Raw genomic sequence first — 21,575 nt, 5'->3', positions numbered from 1 at the left:
AAAAATTTCGAGAAATTTTCAAAAATCTCGAAAACCATAAAGCCAGGAAAGCTGAAACTGGTGTGGAAGCATCCTCAGGTAGTGTAGATTCAAAGTTGTGAAATTCATGACCCCCGGGGGTAGGATGGGGCCACAATGGGGGTCAAAGTTTTACATAGGAATATATAAAGTAAATCTTTAAAAATCTTCTTCTCAGAGACTAATCATCCATTAAATCTGAAATTTGTGTGGAAGCATCCTCAGGTATTGTAGATTCAAAGTTGTGAAAATCATGAACCCCGGGGGTATGGTGGGGCCACAATGGGGGTCGAAGTTTTACATAGGAATATATAAAGTAAATCTTTAAAAATCTTCTTCTGAGAAACTAATCAGCCAGGAAAGCTGAAACTTGTGTGGAAGCATCCTCAGGTGTGTAGATTGAAAGTTGTGAAAATCATGATCCCTGGAGGTGGGTGGGGTCACAATAGGGGGGGGGGGGTCGAAGTTTTACATAGGAATATATAAAGTAAATCTCTAAAAATCTTCTTTCAAGAAACTAATCAGCCAGGAAAGCTGAAACTTTTGTGGAAGCATCCTCAGGTAGTGTAGATTCCAGGTTGTGAAAATCATGACCCCCAGGGGTAGGGGAGGGCCACAATGGGGGGGGGGGGGTCGAAGTTTTACATAGGAATATATAAAGTAAATCTCTAAAATTCTTCTTTACAGAAACTAATCAGCCAGGAAAGCTGAAACTTGTGTGGAATAATCCTCGGGTAGTGTAGATTCAAAGTTGTGAAAATCATGATCCCCGGGGGTAGGGTGGGACGACATTGGGGGTCAAAGTTTTACATAGTAATATATTGAGTAAATCTTTAAAAATCTTTTTCTCAGAAACTAATCAGCCATGAAAGCTGAAACTTGTGTGGAAGCATTCTCAGGTAGTGTAGATTCAAAGTTGTGAAAATCATGATCCCTGGAGGTGGGTGGGGCCACAATAGGGGGGTCAAAGTTTAACATAGGAATATATAAAGTAAATCTTTAAAAATCTTCTTCTCAGAGACTAATCATCCATTAAATCTGAAACTTGTGTGGAAGCATCCTCAGGTAGTGTAGATTCAAAGTTGGGAAAATCATGACCCCCGGGGTTGGGGTGGGGCCACAATGGGGGGGGTCAAAGTTTTACATAGGAATATATAGAGTAAAAATTTAAAAATCTTCTTCTCAGAAACTAATCAGCCAGGAAAGCTGAAACTTGTGTGGAATTATCCTCAGGTAGTGTAGGTTCAAAGTTGTGAAAATCATGATCCCTGGGGGTAGGGTGGGGCCACATTGGGGGGGGGGGTGTTCAAGTTTTACATAGGAATATATAGAGTTAATCTTTTAAAATCTTCTCAAAAACTTATCAGTCAGATGAGTCTTTATAATTGTTAAGACTTTGGCACCAGGACAATTCTTCGGCCTCACAAGAAGGTTCAGAGTTTGATGTAGCTTTATATCCCATATATTCCATCGGAATTTGTTCAGACCGGGAGCTACAGACCTAAAACTAGTTTTTGATGAAATGCGTAGTAAAAATTGACAAAACTTGACATACATTTGACTCAACTCCAATATAAGGATAAAGTAGTTCTTTTGTAGTGTGAATAAACATGTACATACCAACAAATGCAAGTACTAGTTGTAGGGATGAATGATATTTTTTAATGAAACTACCATGCAACGACTGTGTAACTTTTGTTCATTTATATATATTTATAAATGGTAAGGGAAACACGTGTTGTTATTGTTTCCGGTGTTATTTATAGTATAACGATTTCGTTTGGTTTATTGACGAGTATACGGGGTTTAGTGTACTCGTGCGGAACAGGTAGTTTACCTGTGTACAGGACTGCGTTCAAGATCGTAGCAGCTAGCCTAGCCGCTAGGTCGTAGATATCTAGGTCTATTGAACAGACCGCTAGGTTAGCCGCTAGGTCTCAGATTTGAAGTTGGAAATATTCAACTAAAGACTAATTACATCGACAAAATTTGTTAATTTCAAGCGAAAATATACATGTTAAAATTTAATATAACTTAAGGGATAAACAAAATATCACTAACTAAATAGATTTCATGTTTGTTATAAATTGGTAACTAAGGTGGCCATCTTGAATTTGATGCTTAGCATAAAATATTTAGGCTACGAATATCTACCTAGCGGCTAGGCTAGCTTACGATCTTGAACGCAACCCAGGTATTAGGGAATTAAAGTCATTCGAGGTTTCGCTGCTTTACGTGCAACAGCCCCCCCCTCCCTTTACGTTTACTGTGTACTACATGTATCTAATGTTTTATTTTTTATATTGTAGAATGTTGATTATGAACCAGAAGATTAAATGAACATACTTGTAAAAATTTTGAATTAAAATCAAGTCTGTTGCACAGACGCATGCGAAGCAGTTCCTACATATGTGTTTGAGTTTTTAATTTATAAATAATTTATGTTCGTTTGAACATTAAGTCAATTTTAGTACATATACATGCACATGTTTTAAAATATTCATATAGGATGTAAGAAAAGGTTTCATTTTTGTATTTAATGAAGATGGCCTGCATTCTTACGGTCCACAGCGTCTACTAACGGTGTACAGATCCCCGTTTATTCGCGAAAAGGTTGCATCATAGCGAAAGTTACGCGGTAAATCGTACACACGAAAATTAAGTTAATTTTTTCTTTTGATCTAATAAAGAAGTTCAACTGGCAGAAAATTGTACCGTTGGCAGTGGACATTATTAATAAAGCTAGTCGTTTATAGCGCATCAAGTTGCATGAATGAAAACTTTTATTTATGCAATTTGGCTAATTAAGGTTTTTTTTTTTATTTTTTTTTTTTACCTTTGATGCAGTGGATGTTATCACATTCATCCCAACTTAATAAAACTAAACTTGATACCCCGGTTGTTAGTACTATCTTAACGAATCTACCATCGTTATAATAATAGTACTTGCATAGTATTTGCAAATGTATGAACTGGAAAGAAGTTGATTACATTCCATATATGAAAAAAAAACCTAACCCCTTTAACGTGTTAAAAATTTTAAACAAAAAATTAAAAAGTGAATTTTCAACATTTTAACAAAAAAAACCCCCAATTACTTTAAACACTGAAGAATTTATGTCCCAAGCAGTTAAAATCAGTAAGTCGCGGTCTAATTGACATTACGGGTTTTAGTATTACCTTAAATACAAATCCTAGTCGTTTAATCGCTTTATCAGACGGGATTATACTGTACATATCAAAAGTAAGTTTCATCGAGACTAAGCGGGAGAAAGAAATGACAAAAGCAGACAGTTTCCAGGCTCTAAAGAAACTCCCAACCAAATTGGCAGACCAGCTTATGCCATTTCAAAAAGATGGCATAAGGTATGCACTGGAAAAGAATGGAAGGTTTGTAACAATCTTAGAGTAATACACACGGTTTCGAATCAGGAAAAAAACTAAAACGGAATATTGCTCCCTTGTACCATCATTGGCATCAACGGTGTCTGGTCAAGTCGTACACAGACCAACTCGTATACAGGTCAACTCGTATACAAAATTTCCGCATAAAAAAGCGAAAGTCAACTCGTATACAAAAAATTCCCGTATACCTAATCGAAAGTCAACTCGTATACAAAATTCCCGTATATTTAACCGAAAGTCAACTCTTATACAAAAAATCACCATAATTTGAAAGTCAACTCGTATACAAAAAGTTAGAAACAAAACGTAGTAAATTCATACAGGTATAATTGTGCATTATCATTATGCTCGGTAACGATGTGAAATTACAAAAACAAAAATTTACGATTATTAATTATGTCAATCCAATCATTATTATTTGGTAATTATTTCTACACATTAAAACAATATTTGTTAAAACAACAAGCGCGGTGTCTCTTGCTTCTCCAAACGGATGTCTTCTCAAAGGCTAATTAAGATACTCCCCCGGCATTATTTTGTTTGAAAAAAATAAATCCAACTTTCCGCTTTTATATGTCATTTCCCAAACTTCTTTCAACATGGTACGAACCTGTGTGTTTAAATTCCTGTCGACGAACTGTAAACTTGTAATATACCATTGATTTATAAGTTAAAAATTTGTTTATTCATATAATGAGTGAAAAATGAAAAGTGAATATAAAAGTCACATATGAAATTTCTTTAAATAATTATATATATATATATGTGACTTTTGTAATATTCAATAAAACATATTTAAAATTAAATAGACAGATATACGGCTAGCAATCTATTGCCTACTTTAAAAAGACATACTGGTTAATCAAACTAATTAATATTGGAGCTGAATTGGAATTTTTCATATCAATTTTTCATTGTAAATGAATGTACGGGAATTTTTTGTACCGGTATACGAGTTGACTTTCGGTTTAGCATACCTATATGCGGAATTTTTGTTTACGAGTTGACTTTTAGTTTTTTATGCGGAAATTTTTGTATACGAGTTGACTTTCGTTTTTTTATGCGGAAAATTTTGTATACGAGTTGACCTGTATACGAGTTGGTCTGTGTACGACTTGACTGTAAATCGCATCAACAGGTTGGGCACACTTACCGCATTGAGGAATGATTACGCTAAACGGACACTATTCCCCGTTTCAGTAATAAAAAAAAACGGGATTTTCTCGATGTATGCTAAATAAATAAAAAATCCCACTTAAGTAAAAATAAGCGCATGAGAAATGCAATGTGGTGCAAAAGTACTTTATACAACTGACCTTCGTGGCCTAAAACTTTAGTCCTCCACAGCTGCAAACAAATATGAGACGATTTTGAACTAGTGAAAATCGTGAGTATTCTGGCATTGATCGTACATTTTCCATTGATAGTTTGCTTTTACCAGGTCCAGTACAATCTCCAGATTTAGCTATATAGCTTGAATAAGCTAAATAGCTTTATTAAGCTATTCAGAGTAGCTTCATTTAGCTATTTTGTCATACATTTTTCTTAAATGTGTAATTATTTCAGTATGTATAAAAAATCACAGTTTAGTGCAGTGATAATTTTCAACTTTGAACTGTTCTGTAAAAAATGCATGTAAACAGTCTAGACGGGACTCCCAAAACGGAGTTAACTCCCAAAACGGAGTCTTTGGCTCCATCATGCATTGCGGTAAAATGGCGTTTCTAATGTAAACAACGTGCGAGTTATGTCCCTTAGTTCTAAATAAATCTCTAAAATTGGCCAAAAACACGACAAAAATTAATTCTAAACTTTCAAAAACATTTCTGAACGTTTATGTGTCATGTTAATGTCATATGTTCACAACCGTTTACTTGTATTATGTAAGATTAATTTTTAAAATGAAAAATTCACCCAAAACTTCGATCACGCACAACTATAACTGTTTTGAAATAAATTTAACGCTTGGATATGTTTATTTATCATTGTTTGTTAAAAGTATAGTCTCATTTTAATCTTTTTCATGCTAAATTATCCAATTATCTTGAATAATTATGTATTTAACATGGTTCCCTAACATCGCAAATGCCGCGAGTGATTATAATTGATTTGATGATAATTATCAGTTCAATTTAAAGAGTTATTGAATCTAGAGTGACAATTTGTTTTATTTTCTGGGCTTCCAAACAATAAATCCTATTTTTTAGATACCAAAAAGAGGTTTTTTAATCATCGCTAGAGCAACCAGTTTTTGTTAGTATTCGAAGCTTTTTTCGTTTATGCACTTATCAATTTGTATGTTGGGTGATTTTAAATTGTAACAAAATACGAAAGAAGTAAAATTTAATGCAATTTACCTTTTATTAACGATTAAATTCCATGAAAAACACAAAAATATCACTTTTTAAGCATCGTCCAAACGTCCAACTTCGAAGAGAAATAACTTTCTTAAGTGCAAATAAACCCATATTTCGTGCAAATACGATCGATAGTAAATTATATCCTGGGTCTTTTAAAACATGTTAGAAGTCTGCCAACACATGCAGCACTTTGCAAGACGATTTCTTGTTGACCCCATGTTTTCATCGAAAAATCGCCATATTTTGTACCAGTGCGCATGCGTAGACTCCCAAAACGGAGTCCAAAATGCTTGCAGAAATTCACTTCCGTTGACTCCGTTTTTGGAGTTGGTCTAGACTGGTAAAGATTACTCATAAGTTTGCATCTCCTTAAGAGACTTTGCACTAAAAGTTTTGGGGCAACTGATTCATGACCACACAGTTACTTCTTGAATGAAATATAAAGGAGGTCAGTTATGGTGAACAAGATAATTGATTGGTAATAATTTATCACAATGAGAAGAAATCATACTTATCCATGCCTCATTGCACACAAAGTGGTGAACAGTTACCCAAACAATGGGTATATTTTTTGTTTAAAAGTGTTTAAAAGCTGCAGTGTTAAAACTATCTTTAATTTGGGTCAAGTTTATAATGATCAATGGCGCAAATATGAGTACCAAGTTAATTGCGATTTTTCGTCCATTTCTTACAATAAATATTTTCTTCAAAAACTGCATATAAATAGCTTAATTAAGCTATTTTGAATAGCTTTATAAAGCTATACAGCTTTTTCAAGCTATATAGCTAAATCTGGAGATTGTACTGGACCTGTTTACTGCCTAAAATCCCCAAAATTTCAGAGTTTTGTGTTCATTGAGTAGACACAACTTGACCATGCAAGAAAAATTTAAAAATAAATGCAGAAATTGTTTATTTTGGATTATATATTTTGATCTCGGGAAGACCATGAAAACTACGGAAGCTTGTACCAGCAATGCTTTTAACACATATCGTAAACTACAGTTTAAAAGAAAATGATATTAAACTATGCTTATTTAGAAGAAACTTCAAGTCAAAACCAAACAATGATTAACAGAAATTATTGTTCCATATTTTGATAAAAAATGAAAAAAAATATTGAACGAATAATTCTATGTACAACTAAACATGTGTACAGAATAACCACATTATTATCCATAGAGGCTACCGTAAGAAATTTACTGAATAGATTTTGTTTGTTACTGGAATTCACTGAAACGCAGCTATGAATGTTCAAATTTGAAGCATACAAATAGTAAGTGGGTCCTTGTTGATAATAAAAATATTCTTGCACTTATTGTTCAGTTTAAAGAAAACAAGATGTGAATGGAAAAGCGTGTCAAAATCCCGCATTTGCGGGAGTTTTTTTATTACTGAAACGGGGAATAGTTCCCGTTTAGCGTAGTCATTCCTCAATGCGGTAAGTGTGCCCAACCTGATCAAGTTGGGAACAATTGCTCTGTCAGTTGGGTTTTCTTCATTTGGTGATCAAATACCTGTTCTGTACATCTATTTTCCTATTTGACCTACCAACGGGAGGCTAATCTTGTTCATTTTGGAACAGGATTACAATTTCCTGAGGAAAAAAGTGCATCATTTCAAAGGTGTGGGACTTCTTTGACGAATTTCTGTTATTTCTATAGACTCAATACCATGACGCCTCTACTAGCACTAGCTATATTTAGGGGTTAACCCTTTAGCTCAGTCAATAGAGGGTTGGTTTTTAAACTGAAGGGTCTGGAGTTCACGCCTAGTTGTGGTCATTCCTCCTCTTCTGTTACACTCAGTGTTAACGTTCATTAATTATGCTCTGGCTCCAAGGGTTACACAGTCACATATATGATTTCCAGAAAATTTAATGAATGATTTTATAATTGAATGATGACCACGTCATTTCTCAGGAAATGAAACTTTGTTTATTCATTTTGTTAACTGACGATGATGTTTGAAATATTAAACGTTTGCTTTATTTCTTTTTTCTAGATGCCTTATTGCAGACGAGGTATGTTTTCTTCAACATTTTAGTTAAAACTGAGAATGAGTCGGGGGTGAGCTTATACTTTACCCGTGGCACAGCATCTAGACCTGATAAAAGTTTTTGGAGCAGGTCCGGTATGTAAGTTATTACTTGTCCTATCTTCACCAAACTTGCATGGACGGTGAATCTGGACCTACCTATGGACTTTAAGACTTGGATGCTGAATCTGAGCCATAAATTTCAGATGCGGGAGAAAGTTAAGGTTTTTGGAGCAGATGCCCTTTGATAGCAATATCTAAGTTACTACTGGTCCTCTCTTACACATATGATAAAGGTGTTATCATAAAGATGATGCCTCATCTCATTGGGCTCAGTAATGCTCTTTATCTGTGTTAGATTATACCATATTTGAACTACAAATTTTAAAGGAAATGTCAATCAAAATTGTTCAGGCTCTTTTTGAATGGCATTTACTTTAGAGAATGTTCAAATTTTGTGCAAAATGGAGTTGCCTCCCATCAGTTTGCTGTATTGAAAGTCTCTCTTTTCGTTTATTTAAGGCTATTTAATTGAATTTGATGAAGGTTTGCTCAAATCTCAGTATATATAGGTTAATCAAGGTATATTTACAATGAGGGGTTGTCATGGATGTAAAGATCATATATTTGTGGTATTTTTCTGTTTGTATGAAAGGCCTGGTAAGTTGAGATTGGGGTAACAAGATAGTTTAAACTTAGTGACTTTTCTGTTTAGATGGGGCTGGGCAAGACGTTACAGGCCCTGTCGGTGGCTTACCTCTATCAGTCAGAGTGGCCCTTGCTGATCATCGTGCCTTCCTCCCTCAGGTTCTGCTGGGTGGAAGAAATAGAGAAGTGGTTCCCAGACACAAGCCCGGAGGACATCTTTATGGTACAGACAGGGAACGATGCCAGGTGATCTTTGTAGAACAAGTCATTAGGGAGTTTACTTTAGGAAAATAAAATTGTTTTCATACAGTAAGACTTTCAAGAGTATGAAGGGTCCAGATTTGCTGTTGAAGATTTGTTCATCACAAGTTAAAAAATGTCTCCTCTGCTTTATTTCAGATTTACTGGTTGCAGACAAAAAACATTGTTTTCAGAAAAATTGATTTCTTTTAAAGCAGTACAAATATACATGTACATGAATTTATTTTCATTTCAGTGGGATTCAGGATGCCAAGATTGTCATTGCTACATATGGTCTTCTGTCAAAAGCCACCAGTCGAGTTGTTCTTCAGGCTCTGACCAATCAGAAATTTCAGGTGGTGATTGTAGATGAGTCTCACTACATAAGAAACATAAAGACGGCCTCCTGTAAGGCTATTGGACCTCTGATCAGGGCTGCAAACCGACGCATTCTTCTGTCTGGGACCCCTTCACTGTCCAAACCTGTGGAGGTGGGTTACTGATGGATTAGGGTAGGAGTACTGTAGATTCCTAATTAAACGGGAGGAATTCATATCACAGTAGCACACCTCACGGATTTCAATATTTCGCTTTTATTTTCAAACAGATATCAACTAAAATGAACTTTGATAAAAATTTGGTGTTTGTTATTTTACATTCTCGCAATTTGATGCAAAAGGGTTGAATCGCGGAATTAAGTACTCTCGTTAAATAAGGATTCTACAGTATGGTGCTGGCTCTAAGCTGAAAAAAAAGATTATTCCTTTTCTATGATATTTGAATATCAATTCACATCAAAGATACATTTCTGTTCATGTTGCAATATACATGTAAATGTACTACAAACAGTACATCCATGTTTTATGGACATATTTCTTTCTATAGTTCTTGATTATTTACCTGCATAATTGCACCTCTTATTGTACATGTTATAGTGAATCATATACAGTATGAGATTTTATAAATAGTGTATTGTGAAACTTGACTTATATACTTGCAGCTTTTCTCCCAAATTGATGCCATTTGTCCCAACAAGTTTGGTAGCTGGTGGACCTACACTGCACACTTTTGTGATGCCAAGATCCAGCATTTTGGCAAAATCCGCAAGAGAAATGTTGAGTAAGAACTAACTTATACCTCAAGATCCTGTTTTGATATTCGAACAGCTATTTGAATGAGAAGTCATGAAAATTTGTCAGAACCAGTTTTTCAATGGTTTATCACAAAATAAAGTATCAATATCTTAAATATTGGTCAGAGACATAAATAACAGAGATTGGCAGCTGATCGAAATCTCGTGAAATCCCGCGGTCCCTATTGTAAAGTGTTCCCAGTAAAAATAAGTGTTTCTTTCAAATAAACAATTATATCGAAATATAAACAGCTAAATCCTATTACCAAAACATTCAAAATATCATATTTTCATGAGTTTATGTCATATAAACAATTTTAAAAGAGGAGTTTTAGGAGGCATTTTGGCTACCCCTTGTCCGAGATTTCGCCAATGTTTTATAGCTGGCCAATATATTTTCTATATACTTATCTTATTTTTCAATTTTTTGTTTCAAAAATGTCTTAAACCTATGCACATTTTTCATAAACACAATAAACTTTCGGTTTAAGATCATTTTTTCAATTCACTAAAATGTAGTTCTCAAAGTAAGGTTGGTCCCATACCATTTTTCAACAACAAAACGCGCTAATGGCGGAGTTGCCGATCTCTGTTATTTATGTCTCTGATTTTGGTATACAGATTAAATTTTCCCATCTTTTTTGCCCATTGGCTCCGGAATACAATGTTACCCCCCACTTTGTATTTGCCAACTTTGTATTCATTACAATCAGTTTCTTAAATCAGATCTTTTTTTAAAAAACACAGCTCTTTTTTGTGCATTGAAGGCGTGGGAAGGTGACAAAAATTAGTTAATATGATAGTTGGAAGATTTGTTTTCTTTATTTACGGATAGTGGAGCCTGTAACTTGGAGGAACTTCAGAAAAAACTGAGGGATGTTCTCATGATACGTAGAATGAAAGATGATGTCCTCACTCAGCTGCCTGCAAAGCAAAGACAACAAATATTATTTCAGCTAAAAGATTCTCAAGTCAGCAAGGTACATTATTACCAGTAATTAATTTTACATGATCAGTGACATTATTGTATATTGAGCAAGAACAGTAACTTTTAATGATATCTTGTTTCATATTAAGTGTGAAAGTCAATATTTAAACTTTTAAGTCTTCACTTTCTCTTTAGGGATGACTTAGACTTGTTGTCATTTGATTTTATAGCTTACTAAATAGGGAACCAGTTACTGTAAAAACATATGAATGACAACTGTATGAATACTGTAGATTCCTAATTAAACGCAAGGAATTAATATCCGCGTAAAATCGCGAAAAGCACCTTTCGCGGAATTTAAAATGTTGCTATTATTTTCTTAGAGTTAAAAACAATAAGATATGTAGATAAAAGTTCTGCGTTCGCGATTTTATATTCTCGTGATTTGACTCAAAACAGCGGGATCATGGAATTAAGTACTCGCCTAATATTAGAAAATTACAGTACCGGGGTACTATGTTCAGTTTCATGAAAGAATTTTAAAAATCAGAACTGGCAGAGGTTTTTTTTAAGAAAGACTTGCTAAGATGCCAAAGAATTTTGAGAATGATTAGAATAATAGATGTATTGAAATGATGGTGTTACACTGGTGTACATGTAAATAAGATGGGATAAACTTGGTTGATCCCCCCCCCCCCCCCCCCAGTACTGATAAACTCCTATTATTAACTCCTTTTCTTGAGAAATTACAATGTTTACTAATAAATTGCATGCTTATAATTCAGGACATTCAGAAGACCTTCCAGGAACTGAAGTCCTCCATGAAGAGAGACAGATGTCAGGTGGACACTGTTCTTCAGACGGTGGCCAATGAAGGCTGTTCATCCAATACACTGAGTCTCATACAGAAGCTCTATCAACTGAGTGGGGAGGCAAAGGTGAACAAAATGGAATCTAATGTACCTGAAAGTAAAACATGAAATATCAGTTACTGAAATCACCTTTCTTTTAAATTACCAGGTAGTAAATAAATATCTTTTTTTGGGGCCCTTAGGTTATATATTTCAGCCATTCTTTTCATTATTGTATGGCAAGTAGTAAATACTTTGCATTAATCACAATATTGACAGTTGATTTAACTATGATTAAAATAACATGTATCCAAAACTTGATTTTAGATAGGTCCTGCTAGAGAATATGTAGCCATGTTGTGTGACAACAAGAACCTGAAGTTTCTGGTCTTTGCTTACCACCGGGCCATGATGAACGGCCTACAACAGACGCTGATGGAACACGACGTAAAGTTTGTACGGATTGACGGGGATACCAAACCGTCCGACAGACAGCTGTATGTGCAGCAGTTCCAGTCAGATCCAGACACTAGAGTCGCAATATTGAGCATCTTAGCAGCAGGAGTGGTTAGTTCATGATTCTTTGTTTGTTTTTGGAACGGAGGAGGGGACTGATTGTAAGGAGCGTTTTTGTGTAAATGGTATTTTTTTAAAGGTCATATAATAATCATGATAAAAAATGTGTTGACTCTTGAAAAATATGATAAATATTTTTTGTGTAATCATATTTCTAAGTTGTAAAGAATAGGTAAATTGAAGTCTGAATCAGAGAAGTGTTAGCAGATTACGTGCTTGCAAGCACTTGCCAAAATTTGTGTTACAGGTATGGGGATTTTAATGAGCACTCGTGAACACCAGATTTGCTAATTATGCCTCAGATTTATAAGCTGTGCTGGTTTTCAGGGCCTGACTTTCACCAAGGCCACACTGGTGGTATTTGCAGAGATGTACTGGACCCCAGGGGTACTGATTCAGTGTGAGGACCGCGCCCACAGGATCGGACAGACCAGGTGTGTTTCCATCCACTACCTGGTGGCCAAAGACACTATGGATGAATGGGTCTGGTCAGCCATTTGCAGAAAGGTATGATTTGGATTTTATTCCATTTCTTTCTGTATATTGTTGAAAGGGCTATCTGATTTAAAATTTGTAATAAAGTGAAGTTGATAAATGGATGTAGCAAGCTACATGTATTTGCAAAATGGAAAATGTAACGAATCATAATTCCTTTCTGTTTCTGGAGAAAGGAAAGGCAAGTCATCAAAAAATGGAATTTTAACTTGGATATTTCCCACAAACAAAATATGGATATTATAATGGATAATCCAAAAACTAATTGTGTATACTTGGTCCATTTATTGTTTGAAAGACGATTGTGACCACCACTGCCCTGAATGGTCAGAAGCAGCTGATGAAGGCAGACAAGGGAGATAAGTACCAGGTGGAGCTCCTGTCCACAGCTGACGTCTACAAGGCACCATCAGCTGAGGAGGCTATCAACACAGACTTTGCTGCCATTTTCTCTTCCCAACAGGTAAGAAACTTTCACACTGTTAACACTTGCATACCAGTAATTATCTATGGCAAGAAAAAACACACTTTTAGTGACATTTTTTTCTTTCAATTAGACTATATTGTGTTTTTCACTCCAATTTCAGCCAAAGTATCAACCATCAATTCTGGATTTTATAAATAGTGGAAAGAAAAGGAAAAGGGAGGACAACTGTTCAATGAAGAAAAGAAAGAAACATCTCAACAGCTCACAGAATAATGAAGATATTGTAGAAGTCATTGATAGTGATGAAGAGGAGACTACGATCAGCGAAACTGGAAATAATTCACTCTCTGCAGAGAAAGAAAGGAAACCTCCCAATTCAGTGGTGGATCTTATGAAGAAGGCATGTAAACCTAAAGTTAAAAGCAAAAGATTATTCTTCTCAAAAGAGAATGGTATACAAGATGAAGATGACTTTGTCCAAAATAAGAAAAAATTCACCAAAACATCATCAAAAGCAAAGAAAAAGGATGAATTAAGTGAATCCTGGGGATGCACAGGGTGCACTTTCTTAAATCATGCTGATCTCCCTTTCTGTGAAATTTGTAACACTCCAAAGCAAAAGAAATCCAAGTCATTGAATTCTAGTTGTGATGAAGAAAAGGAAAATATATCTGATTTCCCAGATACTTTGGGCAATGAAAAGGATGATTCTAATTATGACAATAAAGAGAAAAATTTACCTGATCTCCTAGACCCACTTGGCAATGAAAAGAAGGCCTGTTCAGAGGAAGACAACAGTGTTTCACAATGTAATAATGATTACTTTATTAATGAAGGTTTATCAGAATCTCAAAGCTCACATGTAACTGAGTCCCAGGATAGTTTAAATTCAACTTGGAATGACGTCTTACCTGGTGCAAATAGCAATAGAAATTCAATATGGAATTCTAAAGACAAAGACAACCTAGCTAATCAAAAGAGTTTTGAGAAAGAGTCACCTGTGAAGTCGAATAGGAGAAGAACGTTTTTCCTGGAGACCTACACTCCATCTTCCAAGTCAAGTATAGATGAAGATAACCATTTGTCACAAGACTCTGTAAGAAGTGACCTTGATTCAGCTGTTTCACAGACAACAGGTACCCCAGGTAGATATGGAGATGAGGAGAGTGAAATGAAGATGACGGACAGTGAGGGTGAAGTTGCCAGTAGTGGAGAGCTCACGGAGGAAGATGTGTCCTTCTCTCAGCTGTCACCCCAACCTAACGATACTCTAGTGGATGGAACAGAGGGGGTCTTGGATGACACTGAAGCAACTGAGGACTTAGACGAAATGTTTGATGATGATTTTGATCAAGAACCTCATCCTCCAAGTAAGAAAGGTTTCTTGGCTGTTTAATGTGTTTGTTTATAGTCTGCAAACAATAAAAATGTAGTGCACTATATATATTAGACCAACTTTGACCATTCACCATTTATCATTACCTTACTTCTTGTAGAGGAAGAATCTGCAGCGAGTAAAGAGAAGATCATCGTCAGAGATATTTCCAATGTTCCTGTTTTCAAGAGCTTTCACTTCAAATGCAGTGCTTACACAAGTAGAATATATCTATATGATGAGGTATGCAGCTCAATATGATATTATGTGGAAAAAAAAGAGCTAAGAAAATCTCAGATCAATAATACAGCTACTGACTGAATTTTAGGGCAAACATATGGACCTGAAGATAAAAATGATACCTAAGGCTGAGGGCAACTTTTTTGTATTTAGGTCAAACAAATCATATGTTGCCTTAATACCTAGTCAGTTATTTTGTTATAAGGATATGAATACAATTTCATGTAAACAGCTACAACTATCATTAGTTGTAATGTAGTGGTCCATGGTTTTTATGTTGGATAAGGAGACCGGTCAACACTGTTATTGTTAGACCAGATAAAAAAAAAAATTCACTTAGTTGGTTTTTTTGTGGCAAAATAATGATATAGAGAGCAAAATTTGAGCAGGAGTTTAAAACAATTTATTATGAGAAACTGCTTACACTTTATTTCCATATTCATGATGGTATTCAAGAAAACAGATTTGTTACAGAATGGTGCCCCTCTGCGAGCCAACTTTGTGCCATTAGATGTGGAACTGAACAACCAAGGGAATCTCCCAGACCTATTGCTACATCCACACAATCTACGGCTTGTTCAGAAATTCCTGAGGGAATGGAATAGGTATTGATTTAAAAAGCAATATTTATTTGTATTGCAATTCTTTTACTGAATGACAGAAGGAATGGGACCAATTTAAATTGCAAGACTTAGAAGTACTGTAAAAGTGGTTATTTACTGTGGAATCATTAATATTTGTGGTGGCTCAATTTTCGTGGTATTCGTGGGTAGTTCTCTCCCAAGAATTTAATTCCTCAACGAAAACAATTTTAGAAAGAGTTATCTTTGTTACTGATACATCCCTGTGAAAGAACAAAGAACTCACAATCCACGAAAATTGGCCCCCACGAAATTTAAATGATTCCACAGTATGCTGGTGGTGAAGTACTTGTTTTTTATAGTTAAACAAAACACAGTATTGAGGTATCAAATATGCGGATGCGTGATTTACCACACTAAAAATCAGATTTTGTTAAGCATCGTTTGGGGGTATTTTATGTGGTTTTAAACTTACCTCATAATTAGTGTAAATTCCCCCCATGCGTAAATAACCACTTGCACTGTGTATACATGTAACAAATATTTAATTACTTTCAAAATTGTAATTCCAGTCTAACAGAAACAAAGAGACGACTGATAGTGAAGTCCTCGCAGCTCTTTGATAGTCCACTGGTGGCGTATGAGGCCCTAAAAAGTGGCAAAAATATCACAACTGTCCGCCACAAAACTAAGGTTGGTGCACAACATTATTTAGCAATATTGATATTTTGGGTTAGCTCTATTTCTCATGAAACTTTCTAATTACATGCATTTTCACACTAAAAAGTTTGGAATGAACTGTAGTGCATCCATACTTGAAATTACCTGGTAAAAAAAATGGAAAGGTGATAATACACTATTGATTATATTAATGAAAATCTTTTTAAAATTAAGAGGTCGTTTTCTTCATTCTGTACCACAGGAGGATATTGCTGCTGAGTCCCTGGCCAAAGCCAACCTAGTACAAGGTGGGGTCAGGGTAGTGAAGCGGTCTCATCACTCGGGGAGCAGCTTAATGCAGGTAGGCGACCATTAAAGTCCGTTTTTTCACCAGACTAATAAATAGAATTACTCCAAACCCCAAACCAAAAATTCATACCGGTATGTAGTCTTCAAACATAAACAGACCAATACCAAAGATTTCTATTAACTGAATTACCTCTGAAATATTTAAATAGACATAATGGTTTTCATAGGCAACTACATCAGATGGAATTCCGATCTGTCTGAACTGCAGCAAGCCTTGTGACAATGAGTTGTTGGATAAAGAGACCCTGAAAAACTCTGACTCAGCATGGGCCACCAGGTTCTGTTCTCAGAGATGCATGGACAAATACTGGGTAAGGTGTACATGGACTAGCTTTTATAAATCAATCCATAACTATTTGTACCAAAAGTTGTAGCTTCTGTATAATCACTACTTCTATCTAATTGTTTCATGTTGAACTATTGTTGTATTTTCATGTATATTGTAATCATACATGTTTCAAATTTTAGATTTGTAGAAATGTTTACATTTCACTAAGTATTGGTAACTTCTGTAGAATCATTTTTATTAGTGTGGGTCAATGTTCATGGGTAGCCAAAATTTTCCTGGTTTGTTGAGGATGAAATTTTGTTGGTAGCAAGTTCGGTATAATTTTGATTAATATTAAACAAATGTTTGTATATATACGTTCATGGGATGTAAATTGTTGGCAAGGGTTACCCACGAACATTGGTCCCCCACAAACAATGGATACCGCAGTAGTTTACAACATTGTATCACAATTTGTATCATAATCTCAGTTATACTGTGAATTGATGGAAATTTCCACCTGCAGATTCAGACCAACTCCAGTTTCTGCCGTGACCAGGTGTATGAAGCGGAGCATGGCGTGTGTCAGCTGTGTCACCTGGATGCTCACTCTCTGTACAAACAAATCAGGTCACTACTTGACATATATCTCTATTTTTGATCTGTGGTCCTATCACTAAAATTTTAAAACTGTCAGCGATTTTGATATGAAACCTTGACTTTATGAACTTAACAACAAAAATTGAAAATTAATTCAATGAAACCTGAATATGGTAAATTAATCAAGTAAATTAAACTATGTTTGTTAACAGATACCACATGTAGGAGTTCACTATAACACTACTGGTTTTTGTGGCTGCCTCTATAATAACACATCTCTTGTATGGTTTTCTTGGTATATACAGGGACACAGAGGATGTACAGAAGAGAGTAGATATTCTACATGGCAGTAAGTTTGATAAGCTTAATCCAAAGCAGAAGGAGGCCATAGTCAGAAATCCTGTGGCTGGACAGGTATATGTACATCATTTTTTTTTTTCCTGAGTACAAAAATAATTTTTACTTTTTTCCACTTTTGCATTTTAGCATATGTTTACAGTTGTTGGGTATGCACCTTTGATTGTAATGGGAAAAGCATATACATGTACCGTTAGTTAAGGAACTTTGGATTGAGGTTTGGTTTAGCTCTATAAACCAGGCATAATATTATATAATCAGTGAATATTTTAAATGACCATTTGTTATTAAGCCTGGCCATGTCTTTTTATACTGTTTTAAAAAAAGTATTCTTAAAAAATCAAAGCATTACCGGTAATTTGAACAACATTCTCTGCATGAGATCAGAATGCTCTCAGTACATGTATTTTGATATCTTCCTTAGTTTTGGCATGTGGACCACATCCGCCCCGTGTGGGAGGGAGGGGGACAGTGTGACATTGACAACTTCAGGACTCTGTGTGTTCTGTGTCATCAGAAGGTCACAGCAGAACAGGCCAGGAAACGCGCCACCGTCAGAAAACTGGGAGCAGCCACTGGCATGGCTGACATTAGTGCTTTCTTCCAACCAGTTTGACCAGGGGCTGTTGAGAACAAAGTGTAGTGATGAATATATTACATTTTTTCATTCATTAATACATGCATGTGATGGAATTATGGAATGGGGGAAATTTTCTCTTTGTACAAGGAATTCTTCTTTTGTATAGTATTTTATTGATTAAATTTACACTACAGCTGTCAATGTTTTAGTTTATAGAACTGTCAGAAATTGAAATAATTTTTTTTTTTAGGGGGGGGGGTGTTACTTTGCTGGATGTTTTACTGGTTTTAGTTAAAGTTGTCTTTCTTGGTACTCCGAAGTACATGTACGTGTTAAGTACAGGAATGCCGGTATTGGGGGGCCGGGGTTGCCCATGTTCCCTGTGCTGTCCATGAAATGAATAAGAATTGTGCCATTTATGGGGGATGCACTAAATAAATCGCATCACACATTATTATGCAAATAGTTATGCAAATTTAAACATGGCTGAATTGCCAAGCAGGAAGAGAAAGATCACAGAGGTGAAATGAGTCCGGGTTTACTGTCATTTACGATACGCTTGGCAAATTTAAGTACATTGTGCAGTTCAAGAAGAATTGGTCTGTGGTTATTTTGATTGTCTGGTAACCTCATATAACATTTTTCAGGATGTTATGACTTGTATGGTCCATTGAGGCTTGTAGTTTTGATATGTCGATATTAATTTTAGATTTTGCCGTAAGTTCGCGTGTCCGAAACCCACATGTATTTATTTAAGATTTTGTGTGTGTGTATTAAGAACACTAGTAAATTTAACCGCGACATCGACGCGAAAATAAATGTATGGACAACCTGCGATACTAGTATTGTACGCGTGTAGTGCCCTTAAACAGTTAAATTGAATTCTATGAACTACGTTCTAGAGTTACAATATCATACGATTTTGGGGAAATCAACTCAATTTGATTTAATAGATAAATGATAATGGTAAAATGGTAATTTTTGAAGCACATACATTTGTATGTACTTGTAATAATCTTTGACGAATTAAACAACATGTTAAATACTTTGAAGAAGAGGAATCGCAAATTGTCGCCGGGGTCAAAGTTGTCATATTTTTATGTCATTTTATTGAAATATTTACAAAGTACCGTACATAATGATTTTACTATAACCAGTTTTGTGACATTATATAACAGAAGTTCAAATGAATATAGACATCATGCAATGGTGTAAAAGAAAGAGAGGTAACTCTTGAAGGTCTTGATTTGTGGTTTTTTGCCTGCTACTTAACATGCTGACAATTTAACTCCAATGTCATTGAAGTCATTCAGGAAACATGAATTGGCTGAACCCATCAACTGTCGACATAGTAAGACTTGAACTAGAACCCACAACAGAAAGTATATGGCTGAAAGACAACTAGAATTATACATGTATTAGTTTGATTTTTTATCTATGAAGTAGTTAATAAATTATTCACGTTTGTATTTGTTCAAATGTCAATTATTTCATTTTAATCGGGTAATAAATGATGGTCTATGAAATAAAATACTCAAGTACCCTTGATTGTCTTAAAAATATCTTTCACAACTTCATACTCCATATCTATTGATGTATATTATTTAGAAAGCGAGAGATAGTCTCTAGTATACCGTTTTTTCTATAAATCCCCGAAGTACAACGGTAATATAAAATTCTAAAAAAGCAACAATATATTTACTTACATAGGTATGTATTTTTACGGGGTTTTTATGGGTTCATAGAAACGCGCAATGAAAACCATGCATCATCACTCTAAGAAGCTGGACCCCCCCCCCCCCCCAATTCATTAAACTACGTGAAAAAGAGTTGAAGATTGTGTTACTCAACTCTGCTTTCGTAATATAACAACACAGTTTCATGTTTGTCATCATTATTACAATGTGAACGAGTTTTCTGTTATAAACCACAAAACGTTGACATTAGTATTAAAGACAGTTTGTCGTTAGCCGTGTGAGATTCAGAGCTTGATTTGGACTATACAAACTATGCGTGTTCAAACTTTGTCCAATCGGTGTGCACACAAGCAGAACAATATAGCTCATTTATAATCCATTAGTTTAACACATCAGCGTTAGAACTCAATTCTAAATGCGTGAAATCTAGAATAAAGATATGGCTATAATTAATTAGAGAGCCCGTGAGATTTATTTCGAATATACATGTATAATTCCAATGCACTTGACATAAATTATAATGCATGTAAGTAACGATAACGATTATCCTATGGGGGAGCTGCAATTTATTGTTCGAAATTCTTTAATTATTCAGTTCTTTTTTAATTTAAAAATTCTGAAGACCTATAAAAAGAAAAATGTATAACTTTAAAATGTATAAATTTCAATTTCTTTATTTACCAATTAAGGGCCCTCAAGGGGCAACATGAAGATTGTACATACAACATCCAATGTACATAAAACATTCAATAAACATATACAAGAAAGAAAGAGTTGGATGATTGAAAGAGCTAGGACAGACATGAACATTTAATTAGTATATATATGTATGTTTCAATACACTCAATACAATGTCTTCTATATATTTATGTTAAACACCATACATAAATATGTCAAAATACAAATGTACATACAAATCTGAAATAGTTTATCAATATATCGCGTGTGAGCATTGACTAACCCCTTACTTGAGTAGCAGAGGAAGGGGGTGTCTGATTAATGTAGAGCAAATTTTAATCATATTATTATTTGATATATATATATATATATATCGAATTATAATAAGTTGCGTGAATGATTTTGAGCCAATTTAGTGTAAATTCCTCCCAAAAATTAAAATTTTCAACTCGATCTAGTAGTCACAGTCAGCAAGCAAATCTTGACTGGTTCTGCGTACAGTGTACTGACAACTTCTTTTGAACAACATGGCAATCATTTACAGGGAGCATTCAGTGACTTGCACATTTCAAGCCCAGACTGCCCTTCTGGACTCCATCAATAATCAACAAAACTCAACAACTTCATCCGGATGGTCCATCCAATTCGGCAGCTGATTGTCTATTGGCCAAGTCCGGACTTTTCAGCAACTACTTCCTGACATTTCAAGACCAGACCAAACAACCAAACCCATGCTCGCAAATCTATTCTGGAGAGATTTGAGCTACTAGTATTGTGATATCAAAATTCAAACTACTTCTCTGTTATGGTTTTTTATTATCAATTTTTTAAAACACATGCATATTCCTATGGCGGGCCAAATTCCCAAAAATCAATCTATTTAAAATTAGGTCCTTCACGCTCTCGTATGTGATATGTCGCTGTCACAACGACATATCAAACACGAGAGCGTGAAGGATCTTATTTTAATTAGATTGCACAAAAATGAGCTAAACATAGTTTCACAGTCGAACAACTAGATTTATCGGTCGTACAGTAAATTATAGTTAACAG

The 21,575-nt window shown here is 35.0% G+C and overlaps 1 protein-coding gene across 2 annotated transcripts; it reads left to right on the top strand.

Moving 5' to 3' along the window:
- The first annotated feature begins 3,237 nt into the window (after positions 1-3,237).
- On the top strand, positions 3,238-18,343 carry LOC128178533 (DNA annealing helicase and endonuclease ZRANB3-like). 2 transcript variants are annotated; one of them, XM_052845752.1, is made up of 19 exons: positions 3,238-3,408; positions 7,788-7,806; positions 8,536-8,714; positions 8,965-9,199; positions 9,709-9,827; positions 10,676-10,820; positions 11,554-11,706; positions 11,947-12,186; positions 12,523-12,702; positions 12,989-13,153; positions 13,278-14,487; positions 14,614-14,735; positions 15,207-15,337; positions 15,886-16,006; positions 16,236-16,334; positions 16,510-16,653; positions 17,137-17,240; positions 17,516-17,624; positions 17,992-18,343. In XM_052845752.1, exons 1-19 carry the CDS (start codon positions 3,296-3,298, stop codon positions 18,181-18,183), a joined length of 3,780 nt encoding a protein of 1,259 aa, XP_052701712.1. In that variant the 5' UTR covers positions 3,238-3,295; the 3' UTR covers positions 18,184-18,343. The 2 variants fall into 2 exon arrangements, with proteins under 2 accessions (XP_052701712.1, XP_052701714.1); XM_052845754.1 differs by lacking the exon at positions 3,238-3,408 and adding an exon at positions 7,225-7,408.
- The last annotated feature ends 3,232 nt before the right edge of the window (positions 18,344-21,575 follow it).

Source organism: Crassostrea angulata, chromosome 3, assembly GCF_025612915.1.
Source record: "Crassostrea angulata isolate pt1a10 chromosome 3, ASM2561291v2, whole genome shotgun sequence".
Lineage (NCBI taxonomy): Eukaryota > Metazoa > Mollusca > Bivalvia > Ostreida > Ostreidae > Magallana > Magallana angulata.
The sequence above is the reverse complement of the archived record's forward strand: the minus strand, read 5'-3'. Positions and strand labels throughout refer to the sequence as shown.